The 21614-nt window shown below is 53.7% G+C and overlaps 1 protein-coding gene across 16 annotated transcripts in view; it reads left to right on the top strand.

Moving 5' to 3' along the window:
* The window catches only part of FCHO1 (FCH and mu domain containing endocytic adaptor 1), a 32369-nt gene extending 11603 nt beyond the window's left edge, over positions 1-20766 (top strand). For 11 of the 16 annotated variants that reach the window (XM_005654909.4, XM_005654908.4, XM_013987488.3 and 8 more), the window contains 23 exons: positions 577-651; positions 2858-2999; positions 6307-6459; positions 6700-6804; positions 8458-8556; positions 8649-8745; positions 9824-9868; positions 10039-10117; positions 11133-11157; positions 11616-11673; positions 12136-12314; positions 12402-12426; positions 13069-13120; positions 13692-13783; positions 14164-14439; positions 16122-16234; positions 16348-16435; positions 16592-16700; positions 17670-17825; positions 18108-18240; positions 18720-18919; positions 19200-19255; positions 19916-20766. In XM_005654909.4, the coding sequence (XP_005654966.1) occupies positions 577-651; positions 2858-2999; positions 6307-6459; positions 6700-6804; positions 8458-8556; positions 8649-8745; positions 9824-9868; positions 10039-10117; positions 11133-11157; positions 11616-11673; positions 12136-12314; positions 12402-12426; positions 13069-13120; positions 13692-13783; positions 14164-14439; positions 16122-16234; positions 16348-16435; positions 16592-16700; positions 17670-17825; positions 18108-18240; positions 18720-18919; positions 19200-19255; positions 19916-20511 (2953 nt within the window). In that variant the 3' untranslated portion in view covers positions 20512-20766. Of the gene's footprint in view, positions 1-576; positions 652-2857; positions 3000-6306; positions 6460-6699; positions 6805-8457; positions 8557-8648; positions 8746-9823; positions 9873-10038; positions 10118-11132; positions 11158-11615; positions 11674-12135; positions 12315-12401; positions 12427-13068; positions 13121-13691; positions 13784-14163; positions 14440-16121; positions 16235-16347; positions 16436-16591; positions 16701-17669; positions 17826-18107; positions 18241-18719; positions 18920-19169; positions 19591-19915 lie in introns of those variants that run through there. The other 5 variants (XM_085010154.1, XM_085010158.1, XM_085010152.1 and 2 more) reach the window with 5 other exon arrangements.
* The last annotated feature ends 848 nt before the right edge of the window (positions 20767-21614 follow it).

The following is a 21614-nucleotide window of genomic DNA, read 5'->3' as shown; positions in this document are numbered from 1 at the left end:
AGAGTTTGACTTCTGCAACTAAATGAGATAGAGCATATAAAACATAGTATGTGTTCAGAGTTCCTGTCATGGCACAGCAGAAACAAATCCGGTTGGGAACCATGAGGTTGCAGGTTTGATCCCTGGCCTCCCTCAGTGGTTTAAGGATCCAGTGTTGCCGTGAACTGTGGTGTAGGTCACAGACACAGCTCAGATCTGGCCTTGCTGTGGCTGTGGCGTAGGCTGGTATCAGTAGCTCCGATTAGACCCCTAGCCTGGGAATCTCCATGTGTCGTGGGTATGGCACTAAAAAAAAAAAAGAAAAAATAGTATGTACTCAAAGAAATTTTTTTACCTACTGGTGCTACACCTGCTAGTACTACTACTATTGTGAGTAAAATGTATGACTTAAGGATTAAAAACCTCTCCCATGGATTTCCAAAATACCTCCCCTGCCAGGGGGCTGTATCATTCTCATTCTGCTGGAGAGTCACTGCTCAAATGTTTGAGATGGGGAAACTGAGGCCCAGGGGTTGTGTCACCTTTTCCCCAGGGGACCTGGAACCTTCCCCATCCTCTCCCTGTCTTCCTACCCAGGGCCACCATTGAGGAGACCTACTCGAAGGCGATGGCAAAACTTTCCAAGCTGGCCAGCAATGGGACCCCTATGGGGTGAGTGGGCTGGGCTTGGGTTGGAGTCACCAAGGGTGTGGGGCAGTGGGGGCATCAAGAGCCTGACCTTGGGTGGACATCTCTTCACATTCGTGACACGCTTGTCCCCCTGCTTATGGGGCTAATTGGACAGAGGAATATATATATGTGTGTTTGTGTGTATTTATATATGTGTGTATATATCTGTGTGTATATACACAGATATATATATATATATATATATATATATGATTTATTCATTCACTAGTTCATTCATTCATTCAATGAATGTTTATTGAGCACAGACTGTGCCAGGCACTGTTCTAGGCACCTGGGGTCCCAGGGATAATCAAGACAGATAAATCTGGAGTTCCTGTCCTGGCATGGTGGAAATGAATCCTACTAGGACCCATGAGGTTTCGGGTTCCATCCCTGGCCTCGCTCAGTGGGTTGAGGATCCAGCGTTGCCATGAGCTATGGCGTAGGTCGCAGATGCGGCTCGGATCTGGTGTTGCTGTGGCTGTGGCGTAGGCTGGTGGCTGCACCTCCGATTCAGCCCCCTAGCCTGGGAAGCTCCATATGCTGCGGGTGCAGCCCTAAAAAAAAAAGACAAAAAGACACGACAGATAAATCCCCCAGTCACTTTCATGCCTGGTTCATAGGTGCACATCTGAGGTGTGTGACCAGACAGATGTTAACCACAAACATAAATGAAGTCCTTTCCCAGGGAGGAAAATGCTTGGAAGAGAATGACATGGGAGCCTCAGAGGTTGGGCACTATCTTCAGAGCCATGAACTCAGTAATAAGAAGGAATCAGCTCGGGCGGCGGGGGTTGGGGGGCAGGCAGACGGCTCAGCTAGTGCAAAGGCCCTGAGGCATGCATCTTCGGAGAAGAGCAGAGAGGCTGGCAGGGCTGTGGGGCCTGGGCAAAGTGGAGAGGAGGTGGTAGAGAAATGGTGGGGGACAGGTCCCAGGGCCCCAACACACATGACTTTTCAACAAGGATATGATGTGGTCCCATTGCCATTGCAAAGTTCCCCATGGCTGCTGTGGGGCAAAGGTTCTGTCCAGGGCGTAATGAAGGCAACAGGGAGGGGAGGCAGAAGGAAGGCCGGTGGGGTGGGGGGCTTCTGTTGAAGTGGGAAAGCCCCACAAACTTGGTTTGGTCAGGCTGAGGCTGAGCTGCCTCTTCAGTATCAGACGCAGGCCTGGAGTCCAGAGTGAGGACTGCAGGGCTCTGGCCTGGGCTTAAATTCCAGCTCTGGGAGTTCCCTTGTGGCGCAGTGGGTTGAAGATCTGGCATTGTCACTGCAGTGGCTTGGGTCACTGCTGTGGCTCGGGTCACTGCTGTGGCTCAGGTTCAACCCCTGGCCCAGAAACTTCCCTAGGCCATGGGTACAGACTAAAAAAATAAATGAATAAATAAATTCCAAGAGTGGAGTTCCCGTTGTGGCGCAGTGGTTAACGAATCCAACTAGGAACCATGAGGTTGCGGGTTCGGTCCCTGCCCTTGCTCAGTGGGTTAACGATCCGGCGTTGCCGTGAGCTGTGGTGTAGGTTGCAGACGCGGCTCAGATCCTGCGTTGCTGTGGCTCTGGCGTAGACTGGCGGCTACAGCTCCGATTGGACCCCTAGCCTGTGAACCTCCATATGCCACGGGAGCGGCCCAAAGAAATAGCAAAAAGACAATAAATAAATAAATAAAAATAAATAAATAAATAAATTCCAAGAGTTCCCGATGTGGCTCAGCAGAAATGAATCTGACTTAGCATCCATGAGGATGCAGGTTCAATCCCTGGTCTCACTCAGTGGGTAAGGATCCAGCGTTGCCATAAGCTGAGGTGTAGGTTACAGAAGCAGCTCGGATCCTGCGTTACTTTGGCTGTGGTATAGGCCAGCAGCTACAGCTCGGATTCAGCCCCTAGCCTGGGAACCTCCATATGCCACGGGGGCGGCCTCCCAAAAAAAGCAATAAATAAATAAATTCCAGTTCTGATGTTCATTTGCCGAGGAACAAATAATTATGGAGCCTCCCATGCCTCGGCTTCCCCATCTGCCATAGACCCACCTCATATGACTGCAGTGGGGATTACATGAATGAATGAATATGTGTTAATGCCTGGCGGGGCCCAGGGCACATTAGGTGCCTGAGCCACTGCTGGTCATGCTCTCTGAGGGGACCTCGGGGGTTGGGCATGCCCTGGGTGTGATCCCACCTGTTTCTAGGACCTTCGCCCCACTCTGGGAGGTCTTCCGAGTCTCCTCAGACAAGCTGGCGCTCTGCCACCTGGAGCTGACACGGAAGCTACAGGACCTCATCAAGGACGTGCTTCGCTACAGTGACGAACAGCTCAAGACACACAAGAAGGTGCGTGCTGTGTATGCTGCCCTGCCGGTGGAAGGGGGGTTCCCAGTGGCTTCCAGGATCCCCAGACTTCTGGGACCTAGAACCTCCAGCCCCTCGTGTATGTGCCTCTGAAAATTCTGTTAATTTGGGGACATCAAACCCAGAATCTCAAAGACCTGAGCATTGTTGAATTTCAGACTCTGAAAATTCTAGAGCAGGGGTCTGCAAACTATGGCCCTCGGGCCATATCCCACGCATGGTCTGTTTTTGTATAGCCCTCGCTCAAGCTGGCGGTGATTTTTTACTTTTTTTTCTCTTTTGGCTGCCCCATGGCATATGGAGTTCCCAGGCCAGGGATTGGATCTGAGCTGCAGCTGCAACCTGCATTGGCAGTGCTGGATCCTTTCAACCTACTGTGTCAGGCCAGGAACGGAAACTGGGTCCTGGAGCTGCAGAGACATTGCCGATCAAGTTGTACCACAATGGGAACTCTGGTTTTTACATTTTTAAAAGATTGGTAAGGAGTTCCCGTCATGGCTCAGTGGTTAACGTATCTGACTAACCCATGAGGTTGTGGGTTCGATCCCTGGCCTTGCTCGGTAGGTTAAGGATCCAGCATTGGAGTTCCCGTTGTGGCACAGTGGTTAACGAATCCAACTAGGAACCATGAGGTTGTGGGTTCGGTCCCTGCCCTTGCTCAGTGGGTTAAGGATCCGGCGTTGCCATGAGCTGTGGTGTAGGTTGCAGACGCGGCTCGGATCCCACGTTGCTGTGGCTCTGGCGTAGACTGGTGGCTACAGCTCCGATTCGACCCCTAGCCTGGGAACCTCCATATGCCGAAGGAGCGGCCCAAGAAATAGCAAAAAAAAAAAAGGATCCAGCATTGCCGTGAGCTGTGATGTAGGTCACAGATGTGGCTCAGATCCCGAGTTGCTGTGGCTCTGGCGTAGGCCGGCGCTACAGCTCCAATTAGACCCCTAGCCTGGGAACCTCCATATGCCGTGGGAGCAGCCCTAGAAATGACAAAAAGACAAAAAAAAAAAAAGTTTGGTAAAAAATCAAAATAATATTTTATGACGTGATTATGTGACACTCAGATTTCAGTACCAGTTAGTACAGTTTTGTTGGCCACAGCCACACCTACTCAAGTTCATATTGTCTGTGGCTGTTTTGTTGAGCTGCAATAACTGAGTTGAGTGTTTGTGATAAGCAGAACACATTAACTAGCGGACCCCCCCCCCCGTTTTTTTCTTTTTAGGGCCACAGGTGCGGCATATGGAAGTTCCCAGGCTAGGGGTCAAATTGGAGCTACAGCTGCCAGCCTATGCCACAGCCACAGCAATTCAGAATCTGAGCCACATCTGTGACCTACACCACAGCTCATAGCAATGCCAGATCCTTAACCCACTGAGCAAGGCCAGGGATCAAACCCATGTCCTCATGGATACTAGTTGGGTTCGTTTCCACTGAGCCACATCGGACACTCCAACTATCTGACTCCTTAAAAGAAAAGGTTTGCTGACTGCTGATCTAGAGCAGTAGGAGGTACAGATCTTGTTATTTGATATTTCTAGACTCTTAACAAACCTAGAATCCTGGAAGATTCAGACCTTAGATTCTCAGGATCCCCAAATATTCAAAGCTTATAATTCTAGAGTCATAGAAGCTTTGTGTTTACAGAGCCCTAGAATCTGCAGTTTTTAACCCTTGTTTTAAAAAGGGAGTTGGAGGGGGTTCCCTTTGTGGCTTATTGGGTTAAAAATCTGACTAGTATCCATGAGGGCGTGGGTTCAATCTCTAGCTTTGCTCAGTGGGTTAGGGATCCAGCATTGCCACAAGCTGCTGGGTCGAAGATGCAGCTGGGATCTGGCATTGCTGTGGCTGTGGCATAGGCCGGCGGCTATGGCTCTGATTCGACACCTAGCCTGTAAACCTCCATACAGGGTGGGCCCTAAAAAGACAAAAAATAAACAAATAGAAAAGGAGTTGGGAGTTGCTGCTGTGGTGCAATGGGATCGGCATCGTCTCTGGAGTGCTGGGATGCAGGTTCGATCCCTGGGTGGACACAGTGAGTTAAGAATCCAGCATTGCCACAGCTTCAGCTTGGGGAAGCCACAAATAGGGGGGCAGATGGGCAGGGATGTCTCTGGTGGTCCAGTGGTTAGGATTTGATGCTTTCACCACTGTGGCCCAAGTTCAATCCCTGGTCTGGGAGGTGAGATCCCGTATCAAGCCACTGCACACTTGGGGGCTGGGGGGGGAGAAAGAAAGAAAAAAGAAAAGGAGTTGGTAGTACTTAATACCGTACACTTAAAAATGGCTAAGATGGCAAATTTTATGTGTATTTTATCACACTTTTTAAAAAATTAGGGAACAAAGGAGTTCCCCTTATGGCTCATCAGTTAATGAATCTGACCAGCATCCATGAGGACACGTATTTGATCCCTGGCCTTGCTCAGTGGAATTGCCATGAGCTGTGGTGTAGGTCGCAGACATGGCTCAGATCCCGTGTTGCTGTGGCTGTGGTGTAGGCTGGCAGCTATAGCTCTGATTCGATCCCTAGCCTGGGAACCTCTATATGCTGCAGATGTAGCCTGAAAAAACAAAAAAACAAAAACCAAAAATAATAAAATTAGGGAACAAAGAAATTTTTCAATGGGCTGATGTGGAACAATCTTGGGAATGGATTCAGTGGGAAAAACTTGTGAACTAAGCAATATGGACTGTCACCATTTGTCCCAAAAAATGGGCTAGCACAAGCACATTTGCTGGTCTATGAGCCAATTATTTCTGGAGACATATGATGATAATGGGAAACTCCTAGGCAGAGGCCTGGGAGGCTGGGGATCAGGGAGGGTGTGGGAGGTTTTTACCTGAGCTCACCCCTGAAAACTTTCCGAAATGTGAATTATGTGTAAATATTTAAGCTTTTGAAGTTAAAGGCATTCCCATTGTGGCCCAGCGGGTTAAGAATCTCACTAGCGTCTCTGAAGATATGGGTTCGATCCCTGGCCTTGCTCAGTGGGTTAAGGATCCAGTGTTGCTGTGAGCTTCAGCATAAGTCTCATTGCTGTGGCTGTGGTGTAGGCTGCAGCTGCAGCTCCAATTTGACCCCTAGCCCAGGAACTTCCATATGCCACAGGTACAGCCCAAAAAAGGAAAAAAAAATTTTTTTAATTAATAGAATACTCGAAAAAAGTACTCTGTAGGACCTGGAATCCCAGAGTTTTGGAAGCTGGGAAAGTCACAGGTCTGCTCAGGTCCTGCGTCCCAGCAGGGGCTTCAAGTGGACCCCCCCACCACGCTCTTTTTTTCCCCATCTCCCCAGTGCAAAGAGGAAGCGCTGGGTACCCTGGATGCCGTGCAGGTCCTTGCAGGCGTCAGCCAGCTCCTGCCCAAGTCCCGCGAGAACTACCTGAATCGTTGCATGGACCAGGAGCGGCTGCGGAGGGAGAGCACCAGCCAGAAGGAGATGGACAAGGTGGGCACGTGGCTGCAGGTTCCCAGATGCCACTAGCCCACACAGAAATGAGGAATTTGCCCAGGGGTGGTGGGGCTGCCTGTTAAGAAAGTGAAAAACATATTATACAGCAAGGATCACTGAACCTGCATGAACCACACTCCTGGGTAGACCCAAGGAGTCCACCTGCTAGGGGGAGGGGATGGGGGGAGTGTCCTGAATGTCCCTCTCCCAGCCCCTTCCTCCCCCTGGGCCTCCTAGGCAGAGGCCAAGACCAAGAAGGCGGCAGAGAGCCTGCGGCGTTCAGTGGAGAAATACAACTCAGCCCGCGCTGACTTCGAACAGAAGATGCTGGACTCGGCTCTGGTAAGCATCGGGCATTCATAACTTGGAGACCCACACATTTCTGGGCCCAGGATGCTATGGGCCTCAGAAGTCCAGAACCTCCCAAACGTCAACTTCCAGGAGCCTTAGAATCACAGACTTAAAGCCATAGAATTCTAGAGCCAGTTAACTATTGTATTGTTGGTAGCGATATTATTTCAAAAACCAAATCACTTTTGTGCCTTAGTTTCCCCATCTGTAAATGGGGACAATAATAATAGTACCTGCTTCGGAGTTCTCGTCGTGGCGCAGCAGAAACGAATCTGACTAGCATCCATGAGGACTCAGGTTTGATCCCCGGCCTTTCTCAGTGGGTTAAGGATCTGGCTTTGCTGTGGCTGTGATGTAGGCCAGTGGCTACAGCTCCTATTGGACCCCTAGCCTAGGAACCTCCATATGCCTTGGGTGCGGCCCTAAAAAGACAAAAATAATAATAATAATAATAATAGAACCTGCTTCACAGAGTTGTTGTGAAGATTAAATGAGTCACAATATGTGAAGTTTTCAGACTAGTACTGAGTGCATAGAAACCACTCTGTGAAGTATTATTATTACTATTTCTTTCTATTTTTTTTTTCTTTTTGCTTTTTAGGGCCACACTGGCAGCATATGGAAGTTCCCAGGCTGGGGGTTGAATCAGAGCTACAGCTGCTGGCCTATGTGACAGGCATAGAAATGCAGGATCCTTAACTTACTGAGTGAGGCCAGGGATTGAACCTGCATCCTCATGGATATCAGCTAAGTTTGTAACCCGCTGAGAACAACAGGAACTCCTATTTTTATTATTATTAATGAGTTTTTTAATAAGATCAGGCAGAGTTTAGATGCTGAGACATGTCATGGTGGCCTGGTCTAGCCTTCATCTCTCATCAGCTGTGCAACTTTTAACAAGACACCACACCTCTCTGGGTCTCTGTCCACCCAAATGTTTAAAAAGCAGATTGGGATCTCAGGATTAAGAATCAGGTTTTTTTTTTGGGAGTTCCCGTCGTTTGTTTTTTGTTTTTTTTTTATTTTGTGGTGATAGAAAGTTGCAAGTGATACAAATTTTCATTCTAACTGACAAAGAGGAGTTCCCTGGTGGTCTAGTGGGTTGAAGATCCAGCATCATCATTTCTGTGGCTCAGGTTGCTGCTATGGCATGGGTTTGGTCCCTGGCCCAGGAACTTCCACATGCCACAGGTGCGGCCAAAAAAGAACTGGCAAGGAGATTTATAGGCTAAGGGAACTGAACAGTTTGAGGAAGGGCTTCAGGCATGGCTGGGTCCAGGTACTCAAATGGTGTGGCAGTAAGTTGTACCTCTCTGCTTCTTAAGTCTGTTTTTCTCCCTGAGGTCTTCACTCCTAGGCAGACATGCCCTCCTGGATATGTGTGTGTGTGTGTGTGTGTGTGTGTGTAGCAAAGTAGCCACCAGCAAGTTCCCCCCCCCCCCACCCCATGCATCCACCAACTCCTTAGCTCAGGGTATGAAAGTGTTTTTCTCTATAGTTCCAGCAAAAGTCTCAGGGCTCTTCCCCAAACCAATCACTGAGGCCAGGGGGTTGGAATGTTCTGGTTGGTCAGGCTGGGTCACACAGCCACTCCTTGTGGTTCCACCTGCCACCTTCCCATTGGTCCCTCCCCTCCTGCCTCAGCGCTTCCAAGCCATGGAGGAGACCCACTTGCGGCAAATGAAGGCACTTCTGGGCTCTTATGCCCACTCAGTGGAGGACACCCATGTGCAGATTGGGCAGGTGAGTGGGGCTGGGTCCGGGGAACAAGGCTGGGGTGCTGGGCAAGAGGGCCCTGGCCCTGCCTGGTTACACACCCCATCCGCCTGGCCCAGGTGCATGAGGAGTTTAAGCAGAACATAGAAAACGTCAGTGTGGAGATGCTGCTGAGAAAGTTTGCAGAAAGCAAGGGCACAGGCCGGGAGAAGCCTGGTGAGTTGGGGCATCTGTGCGGGTTGGGCCATGGAGCCACAGCTATAGGGAAAGAACAGGACTCAAGAAGCGAGAGAATGAGTCTCCTTGGGCCTCATTTTTCCTCATCAGGAAAATGGGCTGATGACAGATCTAAGTCAGCAACCCACAGAGGAAGAGGATTTGATGCCAGATCTTATGTGTAAATCTCTTACAACCAGATATCAGAGGGGCCTTGAATGCCAAGGTCAGCCTCTCAGACTTTACCCTGAAGCCCAAGGGAGCCTTTGAGTGTTGTTGAGCAAAAGACCAATTTGAAAATGTCTAGATACAGGGTCAAGGCAGAATTGAGAGCCAAATTTGGGAGGGTCACGTCTGGGTTTGTGTCTCTGTCACTCATTGTGTGACCTCGGACGTCTGTCTTGCCTTCTCTGGGTCGCTGTTTCCTCATCTCTAAAGTGGGGTGATAATAATCCCCACCTAATGGTGTTGTGAACATTTAGTAATCCGACGCAGATAAAGGGCAAAGTGTGTGCCTGGCATGCAGTGGGCACTCAGTAAATGCTGGAAAACGGTCTACATCCCTAGGTCTGGTCCACCACTAGGGTCTGTCTTTTCTCCTCTCCTATCTCCATAGTTAAGCCTAGGCTCAGGCCACCTTTCCTGGTATGGGGCCCCACTCGTGCCCTTTACTGGCTCCAGATTTGCCATGCCCTGCTCCCACTCACATAACCTAATGTGGCTCCCCATCACCCTTGGGAGAGAGGCCCAGGTCATCATCTTGACACTTGAGACTCAGCCCACCACACAAGTTCCTGACCCACCCAAGTTCCACCCAGAAGTGCTAGCAGGAGAAGCAACTCAGCCAGTGCCTCCTCCAGCCCATTCCAAGGTGACAACCATCCAAAGCAGAACCAGAACCCTTGGCCCATCCGCCTCATTACCCTCTCTGGGGCTGGTTCAGCATCTTGGCTCATGCCCTGGACCCTGACTAGACTTGAGCTCTGATCTAGGTGCCACTGTGCGGCCAAAGGTATACTCATCCCTCTCAGGCCCAGTCTGCCTGCCCGGCTGAGTTTCTCAATCTCTTCTGTCTCAGGGCCTTTGGACTTTGAGGCATACAGTGCAGCTGCCCTGCAGGAAGGCAAGTACGTCTGGGCCTGGATGCCCAGGCTGGACCATGGGGATGAGGGCGGCAGATCTGAATGGGGAGGGGGCTTCTATGGCTGCACCATCCTGAATGCATCCGATCTCATCTGAATGGGAAGGGGGCACCCCCAGGGCTCAGCTATGCCCCCTTTCATCTGTCCTCAGCAATGAAACGTTTGCGGGGAGCCAAGGCCTTTCGCCTCCCAGGACTGAGCCGGCGGGAGCGGGAGCCACCTGCAGCTGTGTGAGGAAGCACCCCCCACCCAGTCCTGGCCCAGGCTGGCCTGGGGATCCCTCCCCCTGCCCAAGCTAGCCCAGAAGGCCCCTGCTTAGAGTAGCCCAGGAGAATTCCTATTCCAAGCTAGCCCAGGAATTCCTCTACCCAGGCTAGACCGAGTCTGTGCGCCAGGCTGGCTCAGTATTACCACTACTGGAGTTCCCGTCGTGGCTAAGTGGTAACAAACCCAACTAGTATCCATGAGGGTACAAGTTTGATCCCTGGCGTCACTCAGTGGGTCACAGGTCTGGCGTTGCCATGATCTGTGATGTAGGTTGCAGATGCACCTCGGATCCTGCATTGCTGTGGCCGTGGCCTAGGCCAGCAGCTGCAGCTCTGATTCGACTCCTAGTCTGGGAACTTTCACATGCCATGGGTGCAGCCCTAAAAAGACAAAAAAAAAAAATTACCACTGCCCATGCTAGTCCAGAATTCTTCCTTTTGCCAAGGCTAGAACCAAGGGCTGCCTGGACCCAGCCAGGGTTACCCTTGTCCTGGCTGGCCCTGGATCTCTCCCTTTGCCCAGGCTCGCCTTACTGTTTCCCCTCCTACTCTAGCCTGGCAATTCTTACTTTGTCAAGCCCAGCCCAGCAGTCTCCCTTGCCCAAACTAGTACCAGATTCTTCCCTGTGCACATTCTCCCTGGCTAGCCCTGGTTACCCTTGCCCAGGCTAGCCCAGGATTCTTCTCTTTGGCAAGGCTGGCCTCGTTAAGTCCCTGCCAAGTTGAGCCCCTACATTCGGATGAATTCCAGGCCTTTTCCCCTTTCAAGCTGTTTGAGAGCACCCCCATGCTGGGTGGACTCTGGATTACCTACTCCCTGCCCCAAGCAAGCCCCAGGGTCCTGCCGCCTGCAGGGCTTGCTCAGGGCAGTATAGCAGCCCAGGGGCTGCCCCCAGATTCCATGTCCAGTGTTGGGGACTGAGGGAAGGGCCAGAGAAGGTGGGGGAGCTCACACTGACATCCCTTTCTCCATCCTCAGAGATTCCCTGGAGCCCGAATCAGGGGTGAGTGTCATGGGAGGGGCCAGGCTGTGTGGGAGGAGTTTCAGCCCCACCTCTCTCTCTCTCTCTCTTTCTCTCTCTCTCTCACACACACACACACACACACACACACACACACACATCCCCATCATCACAAACCTGGAAGCTAAGCATGGAGCTCAAGGGGCTAGAGGTAGCACAGCTTAGGGACCATGTTCAAATCCCACCTTGGACCATGTGGAAGGGACTGATGTCCTCACTCAGCCTCACTTTGCCCCTCTGTCCCACCTCCTCGGGACAGGTAGTGGCGTGTTCTGTCCCTCCAAGAACCTGCCCACACACTGCAGGAAGCTCGTTTATTTCCACGGGGGCATCTGGGTTGTTTTTCAGTCTGAATCAGGGCCCAGAGATGGGAGGGGGGCATGGCAGGATGAGATGGGAGGTTACCTGCATGAGAGCCTAACACCACTTGTCCCTCCCAGACGTGTCCAGAGGTGGATGAAGAAGGTTTCACTGTCCGGCCTGATGTGACCCAGAACAATATCCTCCTGGCGCCCTCTGGAGGGCAGTTGTTGGCACAGCAAGGACAAAGCTCTGTTCACAGTGATGGACCCACCATAGCAATCCTCTCTGTTCATCCAGGGGGGAGCCTCCGCTTGTGAGGCTCAAATTCACATGCAGGCACTGGCCCTGTGGGGTCAGGGCTGAGCAAAGGGGAGAGAGGGGGGCTCTCAGAGGGGGAGTGAAAAGAGGGCTTCCTGGGGGGGGCGGTCACCAGTATTGGGGTTTAGCAGCTGAATAGGAGTTAACCAGTTATGGTAGGGCATGCATGTGTGAAGGCTTGTGGGGGGAGGGAAATGGCAAAAACATGGTGTCAAGGCAAGTGGTGAAGATGGAATTGTACAGTGTCTCAAAGGCTTTGAGCAGGAAGGAATGGATTTGAGGGCTGACTAGAGGGAGATTCCGTGTTGGGTTCCGCTTGGCCCCTTGACTTCAGTGAAAGCACCGAGGAGCCCTCCCGCTTCTCATCCAGCGACTCCGATTTCGATGATGAGGAGCCCCGCAAATTCTACGTGCACATCAAGCCTGCCCCAGCCCGGGCCCCAGCCTGCAGTCCGGAGGCAGCTGCAGCACAGCTCAGGGCCACAGCTGGCAGCCTCATCTTGCCTCCTGGCCCAGGGGTGAGGCCTTGGGGATTAGGCTGCTGAGCCCAGGGTGGGTGGGGCATGTTGGATGCCCCCGACCTGATGCCACCCCTTTGTCCACAGGGCACCATGAAACGCCATTCTTCACGTGAGTAGCCTGTTAAGGGGTCATCAGTTTGACGAGAAACACATGGAAGGGATGCTGGGCCTGGAGTGTGGGTGTGGGTTTGAGTCCCAGCTCTGCTGTGCGACTTGGGGCAGGCTGCTTACCCACTCTGATCTTAGCTTCCTTTTATAAAATGGGATCATTATGAGAATTAGATGAGAGCCAAAAGGGATAGCTTGGACTGGGAAAGAAGCCCAAATCTGGAGTTCCCATTGTGGTGCAGAGGAAACGAATCATCTGACTAGGAACCATGAGGTTGCGGGTTCGATCCCTGGCCTTGCTCAGTGGGTTAAGGATCCAGTGTTGCCATGAGCTGTGGTGTAGGTCGCAGATGCGGCTCGGATCTGGCATTGCTGTGGCTGTGGTGTAGGCCAGCAGCTGTAGCTCTGATTAAACCCCTAGCCTGAGAACCTCCGTATGCCGGGGGTGTGGCCTAAAAGGACAAAAGACAAAAAAAAAAAAAGAAAAAAGAAAAAAAAAGCCCAAATCTGCAGACATATTGGCTCAGAATCAAATCCCTCTCTGCTCTGCTGGTCAGCCCCAAGCCTTGGTCTGCTGGTCTGTGGCATGGGGAGCAGTGCAGACAGGGTGACAGGAAGACTGAAGGAGGTACATCTCTTACAGGAGACACTGCTGGGAAACCACAGAGGCCTCGATCTGCTCCAAGGGCTGGCAGGTAGGTTTCCATGGGGATGGGTCATTGGGTCAACATGAATGGACTGGGGAGGTGGGGGGGGAGGCGGGAGGTGGGGGCTGTCCCCACCTTTGTCCTCCTCCCCTACTGCCTCCCCCTGTCTCTGCCTCCCTTCTGTTACTCTGGCAAGGAATTAAGGCCATGCCATTTTTGAGGGACCACTTAGTCATTTGATGAACATTTATTGAGTGCCTGATATATACTTATGCTCTTCTGGGTTCTGGAGATAAATGACCAAGACAGGTCCTTCTTTGCAGAGTCACTTTCTAGTGGCTCAGATGTCACAAATAGTAAATAAGTTAGATCATATTCGATGCTTCCAATTGCTGTGAAGAAAACAAAGCAGGCAATGTGATGGAAAATAGGAGTGGTGGGGAGGGAGCAGGGGAAGTGCCGTGGACTTTGAGCTGAGCCCTGAAGAGGAGCAGGATGTGGCTGTAGGGAGAGCTGGGGGAACAGAGTTCAAGACCAAGAACAGCATGTGCAAAGGCCCTGAAGGGGGAGGAGGCACAGAAACAGTAGAACCCACCTCTCCTGTCGATTCCATCCCCAGCTGTGCCGAGAAACCGCCTTCTGATGAGCAGGTTTCCAAGAACCTCTTTGGGCCGCCGCTAGAGTCTGCCTTTGACCACGAAGATTTTACAGGTGATGAGGGTGGAGCTTCGGGGGCATGGGCGTGGCCAGCAGAAGAATGAGTGGGGCCACTGCACGGGTAGGAAGCTCGGGTAGGCGGGATGGTGAGCCAGGCTGGAGCGAGGACTTGGGTCAAAGTAAGGCTGGGCAGGGCGCAGCATGAATGGGCGGAGCCGGTGAGAAGGTGTGGCCTTTGTGGGAGTGGGGATAATTTGAATGGATGGGCGGGGCATCAGTGGCGACGAAAATAGGAGGGCGAGGGCGTGGCCTTGGGTGGGAAGGTGGGCACCCAATGAGGGCGGATCTTCCCCGACGTGGGCGTGACCTTCTGGAGAACTGACGGTACAAGTTTGAACTGGGTCTGGAGCTGGCTGCCCACTTCCCTCTCCCAGGCTCTAGCAGCCTCGGCTTCACCTCCAGCCCCTCGCCTTTCTCCTCCTCGTCGCCTGAGAATGTGGAGGACTCTGGCCTGGACTCACCGTCCCACGTGGCGCCTGGTCCCTCCCCGGATTCCTGGGTCCCCCGCCCGGGCACCCCACAAAGCCCACGTACCTGTAGGGCGCCGCCCCCGGAGTCGAGGGGGACACAGCCCCTGCCACCATCAGACTCGCCGCAGCCCCTTGCACCATCCCCGGGCCCCTGGGGGCTGGAGGCTATGGCTGGAGGAGGTGAGTGTGTCTGCCCCTAGTGTGAGAGTTCTCTGAGTCCTGATACTGGACTGAGCACCTAATGTGGCCAGGGCCTCAATTGGGGGGCGGGGGAGATGACACAGGGGAAACTCAAGCAGGCAGAAACCCTCACTCTTGCAGGGACAATAATGAGATGGCTATTTAACAAGGCATGAGTTGGCAGGGACCTGGTGAGGGCCTGGAAGGGTAGGGCCTCCCTGAAGAGGGAACATCTGAGCTGAGATTTGATGGAGGTGAGGATGGAGGTGAGGATGCAGCCATATGCACATGGGGGGAAGGGCATTCCCAGCAGAGGGCACAGCCCGTGCCAAGGCCCTGGGGTACAAGCAGGCTCTGCCCTTTGAGGAACAACAAGGAGGCTGGTATGGCTAGAACAGAGTGATGACAGGGAGAAGGAGGAAGAGAAGGGGGATGTGTCGGCAGGGAGATGGGACCAGGCAGAGCCTGGTGATCCCAGGGAGAAATGTGAGTTTTACACCTAGCAAGTTCAGAGCCACAGGGCGGAGGGCCTGAGGGCAGCTGAAAGGAGAGGGAAGGGCAGAAAGAGCAGGAAAGATGGGGCGGAAGAGCTGGGATGGGGGCATCTCCAGCCTGGGCCTTTGGATGTCAGGTGGAGGGTGGAGGCCAGGCTGGTGCACACCCTGGGGGCAGCTGTGGGATGTCATCAAGCTGAAGTGAGAGGGGAGGGTGCCCAGGGAGAGGAGAGGAGGGGAAAGGGCCCAGGAGGGAATGGGGGCAGGGCTAGAGCGAGGAGGAAAGAGGGAAGTGGTTAGGAGTTGGCTCCTGGGAGCCTGAGTCAGAAAGACCATGTGGGGTCTCCAGAAGTGGTGATGAGGTGCTTGGTACCATCCTTAGTTGAAGAAAAGGCCTCCTTGGAGCTGGTCCAAGGGAGGGCCCAGAGGAGTAAGTAAGAGTAGAGTTGTCTGAGCCTTGCTGTTGCACTAAGGTTCTCAACTGGGTCCGTTCTGCTCTCCCAGGTGACACTTGGCAGTATCACCACTGGGGGGCAGGGTGCACCTGACATCTGGGGTTGGGGGTGGAGGCCAGGGATGCTGTTTTATGGCCTAGAGTGTACAGGTGGCTCCACCACAGGAGAAGCATCCAACCCTGCTGAGAACCCTGGGGTAGAGAGCCCAGCCTGGGGTGTAGGTGGGAAGAGAGGCAGGTGAGTAAGCATTTGTAGATGGAGCAAAGCAGGGATGCTAGGGAAGCTGGAGAGCAAGGGGAACTGTGATTAGTTCATTTAGAAGAGTGTGACTCAGAAACAGGCCCAGGTGGGTGACTACCCTCATGTGCTCAGAGAGGATGAAGGTTGTGGAGTTGCTGAATGTTGGCCAAAAGGCCATTGCCAAATCCCCCTGTAGGGTGTCTGTCTCTTGAGCATCCAGCCCTTGCTTGCATACCCCCAGTGATGGGAGCTCACCCCTTATTGAGCCACTGGTTTGATGTCTGGGAGACTCAGGGTTGCAGCTGGTGTCTGCAGTCCTGTCCAGCACCTTCTCTGCAGCCCCAGGACTTCAGATCATCAGTGGGGGGAACGGGGGTGGGGTTCTTCCCCTATAAGCCCAACCCCCGCTTTGGGGCTAAGTTCCTCCCCTGGGGAGGCCCAAGAGGCCCAAGACAGCATCTCAGCCATGTCTGTTCTCATGCTCACTCCCCAGACTTGATGCCTGTACCCGCCGACTTTGCAGCCAGGGAGGGCCTGACAGCCCCACCCCGGAGACCCCGCTCCAGGAAGGTGTCCTGTCCCCTCATGCGCAGCAACGGGGACCTGGTAGGGTTGGGGGGGGGTGGCAGGTGTTGGGCGGGGGCGGGGGGGCAACATGGTCAGCATCAGGGTACAGCTGCTGGGGTGTTCACAGGCCGGCCTATCTCCTTCTCTTCCAGTCTCGTTCCCTCAGCCCCTCCCCACTGGGCTCTTCGGCCCCCAGCACCATCCCAGAACGGCCCAGCTTCTCATCCCAGACAGGACATGGTACGTGGGTCCTCTCTGGGCCTCAGTTTCACCCTCTCCTATGTGGGTGGGTTGCTAAGTGATACCACGGAGGCTGTGTCGGCAGAGGGAAGGTTCTGGAGTCTTAGACCTGTGCTCACTCTCTCTTGTCTCCCATTTCCTCCCCTCCACCTCCAGGAGTCTCCCGGGGCCCAAGCCCTGTGGTCCTGGGCTCTCAGGATGCCCTGCCTGTGGCCACTGCCTTCACTGAGTATGTCCACGCCTACTTTCGTGGCCACACCCCCAGGTACGCAGTGGGTGGGTGGGGGGGCAGTGCAGTCGCTGACAGGCAAGCAGAGCTCCTTGGGGGATGTGCTTCTGGGTTCCAGCAGAGACAGCTTTAAGGTGGGTTTCATGACCTGCTGTACTGCAGAACAGCATCAAGAACTGAGCTGAATGACCAGGGCTATCCTGAAGGCAGTAGGAATCATAGTGGGCTTTTGAGCAAAGCTAGGCATTGTTGGAGCCACAGTTTAGAGAAACTCCTCTGAGGCTGCTGGTGGGCATCCATCTGAAAGGAGCAAGACCAGAGGCCATGCCCACAGAGGGTATGGGTCAAGAGTGAATTGAGGGGAGTTACCATCGTGGCTCAGCAGAAATGTATCTGACTAGCATCCATGAGGATGCAGGTTTGATCCCTAGCCTCGCTCAGTGATTAAGGATCTGGTGTTGCCGTGAGCTGTGGTGTAGGTTGCAGACGCAACTCGGATCCTGTGTTGCCGTGACTGTGGTGTAGTCCAGAGGCTACAGCTCCAGTCTGATCCCTGGCCTGGGAATTTCCATGTGCCACAGGTGTAGCTCTAAAAATATATAAAAAAAAAAGAGAGAGAGAGTGAATTGAAGGACCAGGGATGTCTTGGGGCAATGCCCAGCAGAAAAGACCTTAAGAGCAAACCAAAGAGGAAGGCATAGACCTGAAACCCAAGCTGAGGACAGTTACAAAGCTAAATGTTTTCCTTTGAGCTTCCTGGTGGCCTAGGGGAAAAGAGACCTGGGGGAGGAGGTGTTCCTACATCCTTCAGCCCAATGTGGATTCTTCCTGGTGCCTGGATTGCTGTCCAGGCAGGGACACAAGGGGAGGAAGTTGGGGCTGGGGATGCTGGGCATGGTCAGGGCCTTGCTGATTCTGGGGAGCCACAGGCTGCAATGGAGCTAGGAGAGGGGAGGATGAGGATGAGCCAATGCCCAAATCCTTCAACCCTCCCCCCGCCCCCAGCTGCCTTGCTCGAGTAACTGGGGAGCTGACCATGACCTTCCCTGCCGGCATCGTGCGTGTGTTCAGTGGAACCCCACCCCCACCAGTCCTCAGCTTCCGCCTTGTGCACACGGCCCCCATTGAGCACTTCCAACCCAATGCCGACCTGCTCTTCAGGTATTTTTGGAGGAAGGGGAACAGGGTTAGGGGGTCCCAGAGGTTGGTGGGGGCCAGGAGCTCTCTGGCTCTGATTTGCTGTGTGGCCCTGGGCAAGTCACTCTCCCTCTCTGAACCTCACTTTCCTTCCCTCCTTTGCTTCTCATCCTCCTCCCCTTCCCTGTGAGTCATGTTTTACTGGTCCCTTAAGTTGGGGAAATCTGCATCTTTAGGAAGCTCTTAGTGTCGGTGGGATGCTGGGCACCTCCTGAGGGTTGGGGTGTCTATCCCCTGTTTCTGCAGTGACCCCTCCCAGAGTGACCCTGAGACCAAAGACTTCTGGCTCAACATGGCAGCTCTGACTGAGGCCCTGCAGCGCCAGGCAGAGCAGAATCCAGCTGCCTCCTACTACAATGTAATGCTGCTGCGATACCAGGTGGGCCAAGTTGATGGGACCGGGTGGAGGGGGGCAGGGAGGGGATGGGAGGGCATGGAGAACAGGCAGCAGAAACAGGCTGGAAGCAATGAGAGCAAGGTGAGCTTGGGACGTAGGCAGGGTGGGCAGTGTAGGGAGTGCCTGGCTGCAGGTAGTGCAGAGGGCCCCATTAGGCAAATTATCAGCACCATGCTCTAACCAACTGAGCTAACCCGCCACTGGGCCACTTATGCCAATTAGAAGAGCTGGAACCCACAAAACCGTGTTAAAATGGGGCACTCTCCTGCCCTCTGCTGGAGACATGGTGTAATACAGCCTGGAGACATGTACAAAGAGTCCTGTGGGGTGTCACTAGAAGTGCAGAGTCAGGTCGTTGAACGGCAGGTGGTGTGGCAGGGGCAGAGTCGCTGAATAGGGCGTGGTGTGGCAGGACAGAACGACCCAAGCTGTGTCCTCTCTCCTATTCTCTCTCGCACCAGTTCTCCCGCCCGGGTCCCCAGTCCGTGCCTCTGCAGCTGAGTGCCCACTGGCAGTGCGGGGCCACCCTCACTCAGGTCTCAGTGGAGTACAGCTACCGGCCCGGTGCCACGGCCGTGCCCACGCCACTCACCAATGTCCAAATCGTGCTGCCCATTGGGGAGCCTGTGACCAATGTCCGTCTGCAGCCGGCTGCCACCTGGTAAGGGCTTGCAGGAGGCCAAGGGAAGCTCAGCAGTGCCTCCCAGAACCTAGGCAACCTCCTTTTGATGCAGCAGCTGAGGGATCCACCCTCGGCCCGACCATTCACTGTGGAACCAGCTGCCCCTTATCCCGACCCATTTCACATATTGGGAAACTGAGGCGAGGGAGGAGACCTGGTTTACTTAGGCCTTGTAGCTGAGGAGTGACAGAATTGTGACCCTGAGCTCTCACTGTCCTTTTGGGGGGAGATCGGACCAAGCTTCTCTTGATGATGACAGGAACCTGGAAGAGAAGAGGCTCCTATGGAAGCTTCCAGATGTGTCCGAGGCAGGGGGTGAGTTATGGATGTGCATGAGGGCTTGGAGGTCTTCAGTGGGAGAGGCGTATTTAAACTAAAGGAGAGGGAGTTCCCATTGTGGTTCAGAAAGTTAAGAACTCTACTAGGATCCATGAGAATGTGGGTTCCATCCCTGGCCATGCTCAGTGGGTTACGTATAGGGTGTTGCTGCAAGCTGCGGTCTGGGTCACAGATGTGGCTCAGATCTAGCGTTGCCATGGTTGTGGTATAGGCCGGCAGCTGCAGCTCCAGTTCAACCCCTAGCCTGGGAACTTCCATGTGCTTCTGGTACAGTCCTAAAAAGACAAACATAAAAATAAAAAATAAATAAATAAGCTAGAGGAGAATTGGGGATGTTCTGGGGGCAGGGAAGTGTAGGCATCATCTAGCAAAGCTTGAAAGGGCTTCAACAAAGCTGGAAGAGAGGGGGTGGGGGGGGATGGGCACAGGAGGTGCAAAGGCCCTGAGGCAGAATTCCTTTGCGAACCTCTTGGAGCCCCATGGGGCCAAAGGAAAAAGGTGCAGGGCGCACGAGGAGGTTAAAGGGAACAGACAGAGCCACTGACCAAAGGGCTTGGGTGTAAGGCCAAGGAAGAGCCCAGGTCACAGCAGGACTAGAGCCAGGGACAGGGCACAGCTGATCTCAGGCCTCCCCAGGTTCTGGCCGCCTATCTGCCAGTTGGGAGCCATGTTCGGGGCCCAGCACGCCCAGCCCTGTAGCCGCTCAGTTCACCAGCGAGGGGGCCACTCTATCTGGTGTGGACCTGGAGCTGGTGGGGAGTGGCTACCGCATGTCCTTGATAAAGAAGAGGTTCGCCACAGGTATGGCCCTGCCCTGCTGCTGTGCACCCGTGGAGCCAGGACCGTGCCAGGTTCCGAGCCCCGTTCCCTGCTTCTGCCGCTGTGTGGGGGTGGGGGTGGCATTTGAGGCCTTTGCAATGAATAGGTGGGTGTTGGGACCTGGAGACCCAAGATGGAGGGTACCGGTAGAGAGGGGTGCTCAGAGCCCCAGTCGGAAGGGTCAAGTGGCCCCAAGAGGGTGTCCCTGCAAGAACCCAAGTTGGAGAGCCAGACTCCCCAATGCTGCACAGACCCACTCCCAACCCATTCTCCTGTCCCCACAATGGGACAGTGGGAACAATGAGTTACAGGGGTGTTTCGAAGAGGATTGGGGGATCCCAGGGTGGGGGAAAGGGGCCCCCTTCCCCCCTCACAGCCCCACCCCCACAGGGATGTACCTAGTGAGCTGCTGATCCTGCAGAGGCCAACCAGCACCGCTGGCCCCAGCTCTGTGCTGCATCCTGGTGCTCGCTGACTGCTCCCTGCCCTCCTGCTGGACCCAGGGGTCCCCCACTCGGCCTCCCCTGAGGCCCCCACTCCATGGAGAAAGTCCCTATGCTCAGTCCTGCTGAGCCTGAGATTCACTTTTGTTCATATCAACTCCCATGAAGGTCCTTGGACTTTTAATGTTCTTTGAATAAACACTCTATTTTCTAATAAATAAAAAATGAGCCTTTTCCTGCTCCAGGAAGTTTCCTTCACATTTGCCAAAAAGGAGAGGAAGAAAAGGCGGATGGGTGGCGGAGATCTAATATCCTTAAGGTTTCTTATCCCTGCCCCACCACCTCCACATGCACCCCCATCTAACCTGTGCAGGGCAAAACTGGGGGAGAAAAAGCCAGACATGGACACCCCCCAGCCACATGGACACCTCCAGTCTTGTAGGCTTGGTGGAAAAGAACAAGGGCTAGAGGAACCCAGAGGGGGGATGCCAGAAAGACTTCCTAAGAAGGAGAGGGCATTAGAAATGGGACTTTGGGAGTTTCTGTCATGGCTCAGCAGAAATGAATCAGACTAGGAACCATGAGGTTGCGGGTTCGATCCCTGGACTCGATCAGTGGGTTAAGGATCTGGTGTTGCCGTGAGCTGTGGTATAGGTCGCAGATGCAGCTCAGATCTGGCGTTGCTGTGGCTGTGGTGTAGACCAGCGGCAACAGCTCCGATTAGACCCCTAGCCTGGGAATTTCCATATGCCGTGGGTGCGGCCCTCAAAAGACAAAAAAAGACAAAGTAAAAAAAGAAATGGGGTTTTGAGGTTTGAGTAGGAGTTTTCAGGCTGGGTAGGGGCATGCCAGGCAGAAGGATGGTGAGCTGTGAGTTCTGTGCAAAAGCAATTAGTCCACATAGCACCTACTGCATGCCAGGCTATAGGGACATAGCTGTGAGCAGGACAAAGCCCTTGGAAGCTGTGAGGCTGTGAAGCCAAAACACCTGGGTTTAGAGCCTGCTTGGCCACCAGTGGCAGGGTGACTTTGAACCACTGACCTGACCTCCTTGGGTCTCATCTGTAACCCAC

The sequence above is a fragment of the Sus scrofa genome, chromosome 2 (assembly GCF_054392235.1).
Source record: "Sus scrofa isolate SSC_HxYL_T2T_F1_AM1 chromosome 2, Sscrofa_HxYL_maternal_Yorkshire_Landrace_v2.0, whole genome shotgun sequence".
NCBI lineage: Eukaryota > Metazoa > Chordata > Mammalia > Artiodactyla > Suidae > Sus > Sus scrofa.
This window is presented reverse-complemented; position numbering and strand designations above follow the sequence as displayed.